Source organism: Peromyscus eremicus, chromosome 1 (assembly GCF_949786415.1).
Source record: "Peromyscus eremicus chromosome 1, PerEre_H2_v1, whole genome shotgun sequence".
Lineage (NCBI taxonomy): Eukaryota > Metazoa > Chordata > Mammalia > Rodentia > Cricetidae > Peromyscus > Peromyscus eremicus.
Genome location: NC_081416.1, coordinates 192,951,452 through 192,967,054, shown reverse-complemented (window position 1 = coordinate 192,967,054; position 15,603 = coordinate 192,951,452). Strand labels below are relative to the sequence as shown.

The window sequence follows — 15,603 nt, the reverse complement described above, 5'->3', positions numbered from 1 at the left end:
GTATTTATTTATGTAGATACTAATGTATCTATTTCTTGTATTGTATCTTCAATGCCTAAGGTTCTCTCTTTTATCTCTTATATTCTGTTGGTGAAGCACATTTTCATTCCAAAATTTTTCATATGCAGCATTCCCTCAGTGTGGGTTTACTTTATTGCTTCTATTTCCATTTTCAGGTCTGGAACAATTTTTTGCTTCCTTCAACTGTTTGCTTTTTCTTGGCTTTCTTTAAAGAATTTATGGATTCCTCCAATTGTTTGTTTGTGTTTTTCTTGAATTTTTTTTTTTTTTTTTTTTTTGGTTTTTCGAGACAAGGTTTCTCTGTGTAGCTTTGCGCCTTTCCTGGGACTCACTTGGTAGCCCAGGCTGGCCTCGAACTCACAGAGATCCGCCTGGCTCTGCCTCCCGAGTGCTGGGATTAAAGGCGTGCGCCACCACCGCCCGGCGTTTTTCTTGAATTTTTAAAGAGATTTACTCAGCCTGGTTGTGGCGAACACGCCTTTAATCCCTGCACTTGGGAGGCAGAGCCAGGCAGATCTCTGTGAGTTCAAGGCCAACCTGTTCTACAGAGTGAGATCCAGGACAGGCACCAAAATAACACAGAAAAACCCTGTCTCAAAACCCACCCCCCAAAAAAGAGATTTATTCATTTCCTCTTTAACGACCTCTATCATCTTCATATAGTTGATTTTTCTTTTTCTTGTACTTCAACTATGTTGACATATTTAGGGCCTGCTGAGTCATAATAACTGGGTTCTGGTGGAAACATACTTCTCTGGCTATTATTGATTGTATTCTTATGCTAGTATCTATGTATCTGGGGTTGGAGTGATTATAGTTACAGGTGTTGATTTCTATGTTTGTCTTATTTGAGTTGGTGTTTTCTTTACTGGTTTCTGTTTCTTCTTTGGATCTTAAGAGGGTGTGTTGGGTGTGTGATGTCTGTTTTATTTGCCTGCTCATCTGTGAGTTTGTGGGGAGTACTTCCTGGTGTTGGAGGCTAGGAATGAGTAGTCAGAGTGGGGATGGTCTCTGAGATCCACAGCAGGCATGAGTAGGGGGGAACAGGGGCTTGGGGGGGGGATGAAACTGAGGATTCAGTCTAGGGGAAGAGAAAAAGAGAAAAATTTCCACAGGCAATTTATCTGGTTTTCTGGAAGGCATGACCAGCAGTTGGGCAGTGGTTGTGAAATGCCTATGCTGTGGTGGAAGAAGTTGAGGGGACAATGATAATGGAATCCCCAGAGGGGTGGACAGAGGTGAGGGAAGGCTGCAGATGGTATTGTGTTGCAGCAGTAGGGAAGATCCTGTAGGTTTGGTCTGAGGGAATGGAGAGAGTGGAGAAGCTCTATGCACAGCCTACTTGGCCATACACACACGTTTGCAAAGAGGCCTTATGTTCTCTCTCTCCTCCATTGTGTTTCCTCACTTTTACATATATAAATACATTGTTATGTAATTATCACATTTTAAGGAGTCACAGCTGTAACTGTAGCATTATGTTTTAATTCCAAACCAAATTCATGATAGGAAAACAGTATTTTTGTTTTGTTTTGTTTTGTTTTGTTTTGTTTTGTTTTGTTTTGTTTTCAGAGCTGAGGACCGAACCCAGGGCCTTGTGCTTGCTAGGCAAGCACTCTTCCACTGAGATAAATCCCCAACCCCCAAAACAGTATTTTTTTTTACACAAGATTATCAGCCTTGTCTTATAGAACTTATTTACTAAATGCATTGTTTTCATACAGGATAGCTCACATAAATACATAATGCAACCAAAAAGTCTTCTTCCTTCCTTCTCACTTAGTTCTTTATTTACCATAATATTTATCTTTCATCATAGCTTGATGAAATTGATATATCCTAAGTATAATAAAATATTACTTGAAATTTTGTATTTTAATATTTTTACTATAGACATATGTATGTATGAATTTTACTAAGTACTAAAAGTCAAAACATTTTCTTGGAGATAATTCTAAAATGTTACATTATGACACTTGTTTTAAACATTTTGAAATTTATATTTAATGTTCAAAATCACATGAAGACTCACTTTTACTAAAATTTATCAGGCTATGTTTTCTGATAATTATTAAAGCTTTTTTTCTTTTAAGAATCACAAATAAACATAAGGACATACACACAAACAAATATGTACTATTCAAATATGTATTCATTTTAAGAATGGAAAAACTATAAAATGTGCATTTCCAATTTTCTAGAACATTTCTCATATAGATAAAGCCATCCTGGTTTCCTTGTTCATATCTTCCCTTCTGTGTATTAGCAGTGAAAAATGTTCTAACCCATAATTGTACCTTGATTCTGAGCATTTCCCTCCATAATTGCCTGTGACCTATTGGAATTTCTCTTTCAATGAATTGCTGCCCTGTGGGATTTCCTGCTTTTCTCTGCAAATGGTGAAAGTAATTCTTGAATGTTCTCTGAATTTTTTATGGAAGACTATTTGTCCTGAATTCATTTCCTTGAGACCCACATTTATGTTGTCTGCCCTGTTGTAGCCACCGAACTTTGTTCATCTCCAACTTGTCTTTTTAATTGGCACTTGGATCTTGTCTTTTTTAAATTTTATTTTATTTTATTAACATTTTTCATTCATTTTACATACCGACCGCAGTTTCCCCTTCCTCCTCTCCTCCCGTTCCTTCTCGCCCAACTCCCATCTACCCCACTCCCCATCCACTCCTCCTCTCAAATCTTGTCTTCTAGCTCCTAGTTTTCTAAGAGTATTTCACAGAGAAGAAGCAATTTTCTGAGATATTTTCCATTACACCCAAAATCACAAACACAAGCAACCCATCAGAAATATTGCAGCCTCCCTGATATAAGCATGTTTGGCAGGTCTCCCTGAGGTGAATGCTGACACTTGCATTGTCAGCACTGTGGGGATTTTTTGTTAACTATTCATCTCAAACTGTAAGTTACAGGAACGTATATGTACAACCCATAACTGTATTTACATCCAGTAACAACTCAAACTTTTGTGGATTGATTTTTTCTGACATGAATAACAAAATATAAAATTATGCAATGTTATTTTTGCATTTTTGAAATCAAATAACTAAACAATGATATCTCTTCTGATTTACATTGGAAATTATATGATGCTGGGAAACATTTCAAAAACCATATAAACATTTTGAGATTTCTAACCTTTCCTACTGATGTGTCTATGAATTCTGCTACCATTATCAGCCTACTGAGTATATTATATATGATCAATTATGCAAACTGTCAAAGGAGAAAATAAATGTTATGATTACAAGGCCAAGACTCTCCTGGGTAACTATACACCCAAACATGCCCAATCTCTATCCTTTTTACATGTGTTTAAAGGAGAATTAATCTCCTTCTCGGTGCCTGTGTCCTGCATAAAGAAAATAATATTGTTTCTCTATGAAACTGTAAATATCTCTTAGTATAATATATTTTGTTATCAAATCAAGGAATAATTTGTAAAATACAACATTGTAAATAATATTTTAGTGAGCTGTTAGTGAGTTTCAAATAACATATTACAATCATACTAATCTCCAAATCTCTCCAACTATTCAAAATTTTCCCCCCTTACCCCACACCCTATTTCATGTCCTCTTTTATTTTTAAACAGACTATATTAAAGCAGATGTCCTAGGCCTCTGGCTCTTAACAATGTTCTGTTCCCGTTCCAAAATGTTCTTTGAACCTTAGGTGTAGGGCTTATGTAGTGAATGCATTAATATGAAGCAGATACCCCATGGTTAGTTAATCTCTGCATTTGTACCCAATTGTGTCATCCTGTAATGATCTATGTAGGCTGCATAGAGTAGCTTCTTTAATACAAGGTGAGAATAATACTCACATGTGGATTTAATTATAAGTACTTGAAATGCAGTTACAGGTTATACTGGTTTAGAAAAGTGGCAGAAGTGGATTCTCCTTTAGACTTAATAGCCTCACTAGTCACAGGTAGCTGGCTAAATACATAGTATCAAGCATGGATGGATTTCTTCCTATCGAACAGGTTTTAATCAATTAGGCATCTGTAGGTTATCCCAGGTCATAAGTGGCATAATTCCACCTATCAGAATATCTCATCATGTTTCTTTTGTAGTGATTCATTTGCCTTACAACTGGGTAAGACTCCTGCTTGCTTTTCTCCATAGAAAGATTGCATGGCTCTTTCTGTAACTATGAGAGCTATTCCTCTGAGAAGAGGTTCAATGTCAAATAGAGATTGATTCATCCACATTCTGATTCTGAAGTGTGTGGTGTCTTTAGCAACTGGGCCTTATGTTCTTTTTCTGGAAGCCACTAAGGGCAGTGGTAGTAGCCTCTATTTTAAGGGTGGTGTCTCTTGAGTTCCCCTAACCAACAACTAAAACGGAGGTTTCCAATGCCTCTCACTGGTTTGTTTAGTTTCTTAAAGCATTTTTTTCTGAATTGCAAACTTTGACATTAAGATAAAGGATGTCTCAGAAAGCAAAAGGCTTCAGATGCAAATGCAACTACCTGAGTTCAGATTCTGAGAAACTACATGAGTGTACGTCTGTAATCCAGTAAGCATGTGTTGTAATGGGGAAAAACACACAAGAAGCCCTGGAAGTATTTAAGGGAGACTTAAATGGCATACAGAGGGGGAACTCTAAAGAGAGCCTATTAAAAGAACTTGGAAAGCTGTGACTGATCCTTGACATTGTGCTTTGTCTTGCACACATAACATTTAAAATTCTTGTACTTTCACAGACAGAGAGACATATAAGCATATAAGTGAAACATAAACATTATAAAATCAAGCAAAAATGATATTTTCAAAGAAATAACTGTTTCTCTAGAGGGTTTGCATTAACATCATACCTATGGAGTGCTGTGGGATGTTCTGTATGGCAAATGTGTTGCTAATTAGTTAACAAATAAAACACTGATTGGCCATTGGCTAGGCAGGAAGTGTAGGCGGGACAAGGAGGAGAATAAAGCTGGGAAGTGGAAGGCTGAGTCAGAGAGACACTGCCAGCCGCCACGGTGACAAACAGCATGTGAAGATGCCAGTAAGCCATGAGCCATGTGGCAAGGTATAGATTAATAGAAATGGATTAATTTAAGCTGTAAGAACAGTTAGCAAGAAGCTTTTCATGGCCATACAGTTTGTAACCAATATAAGTCTCTGTGTTTACTTGATCGGGTCTGAGTGGCTGTGGGACTAGCAGGTGAGAGAGATTTGTCCTGACTGTGGGCCAGGCAGGAAAACTCAATCTACAGTGGATCAGGATATTTTCTTAGGAAATTGGTTGCCTTAATCAAAGTTTATGAGCTTATAATTATAGAACCTAAAAGATCAAAGTCAATGAACCAGGAGTGTGTTATTTTGTGAGTATCTTTGTTCATGTCACAGAGAATTGGTAATATATCTAACATAGAAGAGATATAAACAGAGCTCTCTTGCAACTGTCAAAATTGAGGCATAATTACAAGATCTTATTTCATATTAAAAATATATTATGCTCAAAAGAATTCCAGTCACTTGAAGAAATATATTAAGTATGGATCTTAGGGAAACACTAACATTTGAACTAGAAAATATATTGAACTAAATCTATAGATGTGTGTAGTCTGTACCCTCTTGTGTATTTTCATGTTATCTATGCAGGTATAATTTTAGGAACTATGAATTTCTTCTGGCTCTAGTTTTTGCTGTTGAGGAAATCAACAGGAACCCATACCTTCTATCAAACATATCCCTGGGGTTTGATTTCTATAATCTCCCATACAATGAACTACAGATTCTTATGAATGCTGCAATTTGGCTCACAGGAATGAGCAATCCCCTCTCTAATTACAATTGTGGAAAGGAGAACAAGGCAGCTGCTGTGATAACAGGAACATCATGGAAAACATCTGCCCACATAGGGACACTCCTGCAACTCTACAAATTCCCACAGGTGAGTTATGGTGTGGAAAAAGAAAGCTAGATCTCTGTTGATGACATTTCACATGTCTTTGAAGAAAAAAGGACACATAGACTATGTATCTAAAAATGCACGGGTTCAGACACTGATGATAGACCCACATTTATAATGCTTAGAACAGAAAGGAAGAAGACAATGGACCAGACAAGATGTGTTATTAAAACTGGAAGATGTGGCAGTAATTTTCTGAAAAACTCAGTCCCAGGGATTTGTCTTTAAAATAAGAATGAATATAACTTCAAACTGACCACTAGTTGCTTTTTATTGAGATTATGTATCATGCCAGTGTTCTTTCTCTTGTTTCCTATTCTATTTTCTCTTCAGCTTACTTTTGGGCCTTTTGATAAAATGTTGAGCAACCAAGGTCAGTTTTCTTCTGTCTACCAGATGGCCCCCAAAGACACATTTCTGTCACTTGCCATTGTCTCTTTGATGCTGCATTTCCACTGGACCTGGGTTGGTCTACTACTCCCAGATGACCACAGAGGGATACAGATGCTATCAGATTTAAGAGAAAAGATGGAGAGTAGTAGAATATGCACAGCTTTTGTAGAAATGATCCCCAGCACCTGGACTTTATTTTCCAACAAATTTTGGAAAAATCTGGGAGTGATTCAGGAATCATTTGCCAATGTCATCATTATTTATGGTGACATTGATTCTCTACAAGGTTTAATGCGAAATCTAGGGCAACAGTTTTTGACACAGAAAGTCTGGGTTTTAAACTCTCAATGGGATGTTACCAACCATGCTGATTATTTCATGATAGACTCTTTCCATGGGAGTCTCATTTTTGAACACCACCATGAGGAGATGTTTGAGTTTACCAATTTTATTAAAACAGTTAATCCATATAAATACCCAGAAGACAACTACCTTCCTAAATTGTGGTTTTTGTTCTTCAAATGCCCATTTTCTGAGCTTGATTGTCAACTTGTAGAGACCTGCCAACCCAACGCTTCATTGGAATTCTTGCCTAGGCACATTTTTAACATGGCCATGAGTGAAGAGAGTTACAATATATACAATGCCGTGTATGCTGTGGCCCACAGTCTCCATGAGATAAGTCTTCAGCAAGTACAATTACAGCCAAATGAAAATGGGAACACAATTGAGTTTTTCCCATGGCAGGTAATATACATTCCATTATGCTGGAACATCAGCTATGTTACAGTTTGAACATTCACTAAGGTACCAATTTAGCTATTGTAGCTTTCAATATATCATGTTAAAAAGCACAGGAGAATATATAGATTTTCATATTCTCAGAGATTAATGCAGATCCATTGCTGAGGAATGGGGTGCAATTGGCAAGGAGGAATTTTGATTAGTCAATATCTAGTTTATATCACAAATAATTTCACAATCTTCTCACAAAATTCAGAATTCTTCTACATGTTTCTTCAAAATGTAATCATGGAAGTGGATCCTTAAGATAAATAATAACACAGCTCATTATAACATTATATTAACACATAAATGAAGCTTTTAAACACCCTTTAGTCATCAGTACTCTCTCACTTTTCATACTGAAATTCTGAATATACTCCAAAAGTAAACGTGTTTGGCTAGTTTTTCAAGTTGAAGTTTGTCTTATTCAACAGTCACTGATTCCTTACTTGAGCTTGGTCAAAGTTTATTTCTTGAAGGTATCTGCCCATTCAAAAGCAGAATGGAATCCCACTCACCGAGGCTACCATTGACTCATTGATAAATATATTAATGTTATGTTTTACATCAGAGATTAAAAATAATGAAAGAAACACTATAAAAGTTTTTATCTATGTCTAGCATGCACTTTAACACAGTTCATTCCTTTCAGCTTCACCACTTCCTGAGGAAGATTAATGTGGAACACAACATGGGTTTAGATTGGAATCAGAATTATGATGCAGAGTATGACATTCTCAACTTTTGGAATTTTCCAAAGGGTCTTAGACTAAAGGTGAAAGTAGGAACCTTTATCCCAACTACTCCCCAACATCAACAGTTGTCTTTACATGAGCAAATGATAAAATGGCCAGAAACATTTTCAGAGGTGGGCTACCTATTAGTTCAATGCTTTCAATTTACTGTGAAAACAAATATATTTCCCATTGTCATAATTTTTTATTTCTCACTCAAAGCCTATCACTATGAAATTACCTGTAAGAAATAAAAAGCTACTACCAATAGGTTTGTTTTCTCATGCCTTAATTCTGATGAATGGAAGTATTTCACTTTAATTATTTTTGTTAATGTTTGTGTATGAGTTAGTTTATGTCAACAGGACAAAAACGTGGGACATCTGTTAAGAGGGAATCTCAAGGCCTAAAATGTTGCCCGGTCCAATGTCTTAGAGAAAGTATGTGTTTAGTGATTTTCATTCTGGAAAAGTATAATAGTGGCAGTTTGTTGCTGTGATCAAATACCATGACCAAACATGACTTGGTAGAGCTTAATTTCAGTTATGGTTCTGGTGGTATGAGAGTGCATTACATACATGAGGCATGACAAGTAGCACCAAGGAAAGAGGAGTAAGTACCTAAGAGTAAATGTCTCCATCCATACACAGGTAGTAGGAAAAGAAAACTAGAATTAGGGTATGGTTTATTAATGTTTTAAAGTCCACTCCAATGACACAATTCCTCCAGCAAATCTGTACCTAATACAGTTTCAATAACTGCTCAAATAATGACAACAATCAGAAAATAAATATTTAAATACCTATGATTCTGAGGGACATTTTTCCCTCCAAACCACCACATAGGGTCTCTGTCACATTTCATTCACTGCCTCTAGACACTGACAGGTTTTTTTTGATTCTGTGCTTAGAAGTTTCATCTTCAAACAGTTATCCTTTTCCATTTAGGCCCCTGGAAAGAGAGAATATCATGGTTTGCATGTATGTGTCATTTACTTGTCTGGCTGGTGCAAAAGAGCAAGTAATTAAAATAACATAAGGAAACACTTCGCTTGGATGACAGTTTGAAGGCACAGTTCATTATCTTTGGAAATGCAAGATTGTAGAAGCATTAGGTGAATAACAGCATCATATTAATAGTCAGTATTTAGGTAGTAATGAATGCTGCTACTCAATCTTTCTACATTTTATTCATTTGGGACAACAGCCAATGACGTGGTAATATTTACTTCCTTAGTGGCTCTTTCACCATAGGCAAATTACTCTATAAAACCCCTCACAGAAATGTGCAAAGGTTTGTTTCCAGAATATTTCAAATGTCCATCAATTTAATAACTAAAACACACAATTGTAGTGAAAGTAATAGTTGCTAAACCTAATAATCAGTAAGTCCAGAGAGAAGTTCAGTTTAGAAGGATCTCTTCCTTTTCTATGTCATGTACCCAATGACCCAACTTCCTTATACTTGTCTCTACCTCATTAAGTTTCCATAACCTCCAACGCTGTGATAATCTCCTGTTCAATCTGTAAACACATGGGCCTTTTTGATGGGCTCAGTTGTGGTTGATATACTGTGTACCCTAATAAACTTATCTAGAGGTCAGAGAACAGAACAGCCACTAGATTAGACATAGAGGCCAGACAGTGGTAGCACATACTCCTTTAATCCTATCACTCAGGAGGCAGAGATCGGTCTGGATCTCTGTGAGTTCAAGGCCACACTGGGAACAGAGCCAGGTATGGTGGTACATACCTTTAATCCCAGTACTTGAGCTCTCATGCCTTTGCTACCAAGTATTTGAGAAGCACACATGCCTTTAATCCCATCACTAGGAAGGAAGTGATATCTGGGCAGAGAAAGGTATACATGCCTTTAATCCCAGGAAGTGATGGCAGGAAGCAGAAAGGTATATAAGGTATGAGAAGCAGGAACTAGAGGCTTTTGTACAGTTCAGCTGAGATCCATTCCAGTGAGGATTCAGAGGCTTTCAGTTTGAGGAAGCAAGATCAGCTGAGGAGCTGGCAAGGTGAGGTTGGCTATGACTTGTTCTGTTTCTCTGATCTTTCAGCATTCACCCCAATACCTGGCTCCAGGTTTTTTTTTTATTAATAATACCATTTAAGATTCGTGTTCCACTCATTCTTTTAAAACCACATTCATTTATAGACATAATTGTAAGTAAATTAGTTGTATAATATTTAAAACTTCTGTATTTCCCAGTTTCCTATAAAATCTTAAGCCTTTCAAAACCTTTCCTTTGTTCTTCCCAGATTCCTCATTCTATGTGCAGTAAGAGCTGTGGGTCTGGATTCAGAAAAGCTGGGCTGGAGGGCAAGGCTGTTTGCTGCTATGATTGCACTCCTTGTCCAGACAATGAGATTTCCAATGAGACAGGTAAATGTGCGTTTACAGAGAATTTTCCTACTTCCTTACAGAAGTCTACAATACCTAAGCAAGTAAAAATCATTGATCATATAGTGGAGACCAGGGACCTCAAACCAGACCAATGACTTTTTGCACTGAACACTAGCAAGTAGAGATGTATGGACAAAGGGGTATATGATGTGACTTGTTGGGTTGCACTGCAGCTTCCATGCAAAGATTTTAATGTTTTCCCTTTCTTTTTCATTTTTTCTCTTGCATTTTGTTTTATTGGAGAGTTCTAGGGCAAATGGCAGATGCAAAGGGATGGAGAAGGATGAGATCAAGATACAAGACACAGAATAAATTTTTTAAAAAATTAAAAAAGAATTGTAATCATAAAAAGGGAAATATCTGGCAAGAAGTCAAAGACAATTTTTTTCTTATTTTTAGCAAATAAAATGTCACAGTTTATTATAGTCCTCTTGAAACAGCAAATGCTAGGCATTGAATTTTATACATGGTTTAGGATTGTGACCCACTGCATAAGTTGTTTACTGAAGAAACAAATTTCTTCTGCATATAATAATGTGTTTTATTTCACAATGCAATTTAACACATAATTTTAAAGTATCAAACTTGATGCTTTCCACACTATATTTCAATCACATTTAGGACTCACATAAATCTTTGATTTATTTCATCTAATAATTATTCTTCCTAGCTCAATCTTTTATACAAATCAAGAGATTGGAAATTTGTGTTTGATTTTATATACATATGTGCTATCCAATATAGCTAAAAAATTCAAATTTCCTAAATGAGTAGGATTACTACCTTATTATCATGCTCCATTTAACAGTATGTGAAACAATAACTTCAGAACACTCAGAATAGTGTGAAATGAAGATACATACCATGATCCAAGGCCTGGAATGGGCCACAGAATCTCCATTTACAGGAGTATGTCATGAACACATTTTGATGCCTTCTGTGGTAAAAAAAAAAATTGTTAACATCAGTATGTCCACATCTGTCAACACAGTTGATCTATAACATATCAAATCTGAAATTCTTTAAGTGGTGATTTTATTTCTTATAGAATTTTGTACTACATATTTCGATCATATTTCTACCCTAGAAATGCTTCCAGATCTACCCCTACCTTTCTAACTCCCTACTTATCCTCTCACAAAACAAACCAACAAACAAACATCAATTCTAACTTGTGCTGCCCAAACACTCTTGTGTGTGCAACTTGCAGTGGAGCATGATATTACCATCAGAAGTCACATTCTTAAAGAATACGGACTCTTCTTCTTTTAGCAGATATGAAATTCCAGTGTCTCCTCAGATAATTGTGGAACTTTATGACAACCTCATCTTCATGGTGTGTTCTTTTGTGACCTAAAATTACAAAGGTTATGTACATGCTTTCACAACTATATTTATCTGCAAATGTATGGCTGTGTCTTGATACCACTGTTTCTTTTCAGTGTTCCACTGCATCACAGTCTTAAATCTTTGCACTCTCTTCTATAAATTACCACATTTGATATATAATGGACTGTATCCCCAACTGTGTGTGTGTGTATTTATATAAGGAGTGCCACTCACCTACACACAATTCTTCAGGTTTTCTGTTTCATATTCATACTTTACAACAATGTTCATATCAAAAATATGTTAAGCAATGCAAAATTGAAAATATTACTGATTGAATGTTGCACAATAAGCCAATTCTCTCACAAAGGAGAAATGTTACTTCTATGTAAACAATGTTTATATAGTATATCATGAGCCTTTAGTAAGAGATGTAGTTATGTTGCCTAAAACATTCAATACAAAGGAGAAAACCACCAGAAAAGAAACAACTCCAAGAAGGAATGACAGAAATAACAGAATCTGAGAGATTACCCTGATAGTAAACTCTGAAAAGCAGTTTATTAACATGTCAAGACAGCTTAACAAAACATGAAAATATTGAAAAGTTTTTAAAAACAAATTTCATTCTACTAAAAAATAAAATTGAAAATATGTTAATAAAGTTTACCAATGATATAAAATTGAAATCTGGCAATGACTTCAGTTTTCAAGAAATACTAAAAAAAAATCATTGAAATAAAAAATATGACACATAGCTCAATGTGCATTTATTTTTGTTCAAGAAGGATTTCAATTTTTTCAAGAACAGAGTATAAGAAATGTGTCTTTTGAAAACCTAAAACTATTTAATAGTTCTCCTACTGTGACAATATATGCTTTCCACCAAATATAATGACAAAAATTTCACTAGAGTACTTATTTATTTGCCTAGAGGAAAATAGCAAGGTGACTTAAGTAACAGCTTAATGAGCAGGTAATAGAAAAACAATTAAGAGAAGAGGGATCACATCATCATAGATTCACAATCATTGCTTTCTTTCCAGATGTGGATCAGTGTGTGAAGTGTCCAGAAAATCATTTTGCCAACAAGGAGAAGAATCAATGTCTCCAGAAAGTTGTCAGTTTTCTAGCTCATGAAGACCCATTGGGGATCATTTTCACCAGCATAGCCCTGTGCTTCTCTGCACTCACAACTGTGGTTCTTGGAGTCTTTGTAAAGCACAAAGATACTCCCATTGTGAAGGCAAATAACCGGTCTCTCAGTTACACCTTGCTCATCACACTCACTATCTGTTTCCTCTGTCCCTTGCTCTTCATTGGTCATCCCAACACTATTACCTGTATCCTGCAGCAGACCATATTTGGAGTTTCATTCACTGTGGCTCTTGCCACTGTCTTGGCCAAAGCTATTACTGTGATTATTGCCTTCAGGGTCACTTTTCCAGGGAGAGTGATGAGATGGTTAATAGTATCAAGGGCCCCAAACTTCATCATTCCCATATGTTCCCTCATCCAAATTGTTCTCTGTGGAATCTGGCTAGCAACCTCTCCACCCTTCATTGACCAAGATGCTCATGCAGAATATGGACACATCATCATCGTATGCAATAAGGGCTCAGCTATTGCTTTCCATTGTGTCCTGGGATATCTCTGCTTCTTGGCACTTGGGAGTTACATCATGGCCTTCTTGTCCAGAAATCTGCCTGACACTTTCAATGAAGCAAAATTCCTGTCCTTCAGCATGCTGGTGTTCTTCTGTGTTTGGGTCACCTTCCTCCCTGTCTACCACAGCACCAAGGGAAATGTCATGGTGGCTATGGAAGTCTTCTCTATCTTGGCTTCTAGTGCAGCACTTCTTGGCTTCATCTTTGCCCCAAAGTGCTATATTATCTTGTTACGACCAGATAAAAACTCACTTCATTATATGAGGGAAACAAACCATTCCAGAAGAAGTAATACTCTCAAAAACTAGTTTAAAAATATACCTACTTCCTATGTTAAAAAATAAGTAGAAATATTAAATAATATACAATAGCATTCTAATAGTGTATTATAGAATTAAAGTACCAGTTTGATTCTATGGGCAATTATTTCTTCATCCAATTGTATGAGTGTCTTCTTGAAATGGAGCCACTGACTTTTATATATGAAATCCAGGTGGTTTTTTTTCTGTGTACAGGACCTCACTATGCATGTGTATTTGCCTAGACATTTCTATGAAGATCATGATATTTTGAGCTCATAGAGATCTAACTATTTCCTCCTTCACTGTTCTGAGCTTAAGAATGTGTGAACCACATTTGTTCCATGTTTAAAATTTATATCATCCTTTAAAATAGATCATTAATTCTCATGAAGTCATTTTGATTTTCTTGTGAACTCCATGCCTATTCTCTTCTTTGCTTGAATTAGTCACGTTTATTTTTTTATTTATTTAATTTTTTATTGGTTTTTCTTGTGGATTTCATAGAATGCATCTCAATCCCACTCTTTCCCCATTCCTTTATATCTAACCTCTGACCTTGAAACCCCTCAAGATATAACAAAATTAAATTTTGAGAGAAAAGAAAATCTCATGATGGAAGCTGTAGTGTGACACAGTGAATCACACAATATACCCTTTAGTTTGTATGACTTAATTGCAAATTTTAATTGAAATGAGTCATTGGTCTAGTTTGAGGTCTCTGGTTTCTGCTACAGTATTGATTCTGGGCCTTCACTGAGACTCTTTTTGTGTATCCTGTTATTGTCCTGTGCCATGGATTTCCTGCAACTTTAGGTCTGCCTAACTGCCCCCTTTGAGTGCTCCAGCAGACATAGATGGGGTGGATGTTGTGATGGGTCAACTCATAGCTCTTGTTCTGGACCTGGATGTTTGCTGGGTTGTTCAGCCCACCATCTCTCCCTCATCCTCAATACCAGGTTGAGTTCTCCAGCACATCCCCAACAAGTTCACCATATGCAGAAAGCAGCAATGGGTGGGGCTGGTTCTTCTTCTCTAACACCTTCCCTTGGAGCTCAGCCATACCTATACCACTAGGGTCAGTTCTATCATTTTGCCAAGGGGAGGTACAAGGCCTACTCCCCTGAGTGCTGCCATCAGTGAGGTACTTGGCCAGCTTACCAGTTCTCCTTATATCAGGGTCAGCTCTCCTACCTGCCAGAGGTGGTGGGGGAAGGACAGGGGAGGGCATCTGCCTTTCATTCAGGCCACCATATGACAGATGAGGAGCAGGGTCAATTCTCCCTAGTGCTGTAGCCAGTGAGGGGCAGGGCCAACTCAGTGCAGATCTATCCTCTCTGCCTTTGGTGATAACAGAAGCCACTGACATCAACACAGACCATAGCTAAGTCAGGGCCCTGGGTGCAGATATGGCCCTTGGAAGGAGCCCAGGCCCAGAGATCACCAGAGGTGGCAAGCATGCCATCCATCTCAACCCACTCCTCACTGCCTTCACCTCTTTGGATCTGTCTCTTTCCACATGACATGAACCATTTTGTTTCTCTCTCTTCCATACTCCACCCTATATTTGCTCACCTTAATAGACCCTGATGGTGCCAGGTAGGTCAGTGGTGTCTCCATCAGGACCAGGGCAGAGAACCCCAGGCAGGCATGTAGGTCTTTGTCTCCCACACAGTCTTCATGGCACTGGGCAGGCTTCCCTTCTTTACTCTCAGCCTGGGGTGGAAAGGCCTGGACAGGTATCTAATTTTTGAAATTTTAAAGTGGTTTATAATATAATTTTATCTTGTCCTTTAATCAATTAAGGTAAACACTTCAAGAGATGTATTTATAGATATTAATTTCATTATATATTCAGTTTTCAATACACAAGATTTGCACATGAATATCAACTGGTTTATAAAGCCCTCAAGATACTTTACTAAGTTATCATTTTTCATTTGTAGTAATGTACTTGTAGAATCTGAGTGTTCACATCTTCAAAAGTAGCAGGAACACAAGACAGACAATTGAAAATACACAG

At 37.0% G+C, this 15,603-nt stretch overlaps 1 protein-coding gene across 1 annotated transcript in view; it reads left to right on the top strand.

Annotated features, from left to right (window-relative positions):
* The window catches only part of LOC131902702 (vomeronasal type-2 receptor 116-like), a 30,740-nt gene extending 17,151 nt beyond the window's left edge, over positions 1 to 13,589 (top strand). The window contains exons 2-6 of the mRNA XM_059253707.1: positions 5,648 to 5,939; positions 6,291 to 7,097; positions 7,789 to 8,004; positions 10,141 to 10,264; positions 12,661 to 13,589. Coding sequence (XP_059109690.1) covers positions 5,648 to 5,939; positions 6,291 to 7,097; positions 7,789 to 8,004; positions 10,141 to 10,264; positions 12,661 to 13,589 — 2,368 coding nt within the window. The remainder of the gene's footprint in view (positions 1 to 5,647; positions 5,940 to 6,290; positions 7,098 to 7,788; positions 8,005 to 10,140; positions 10,265 to 12,660) is intronic.
* Positions 13,590 to 15,603: the final 2,014 nt, after the last annotated feature.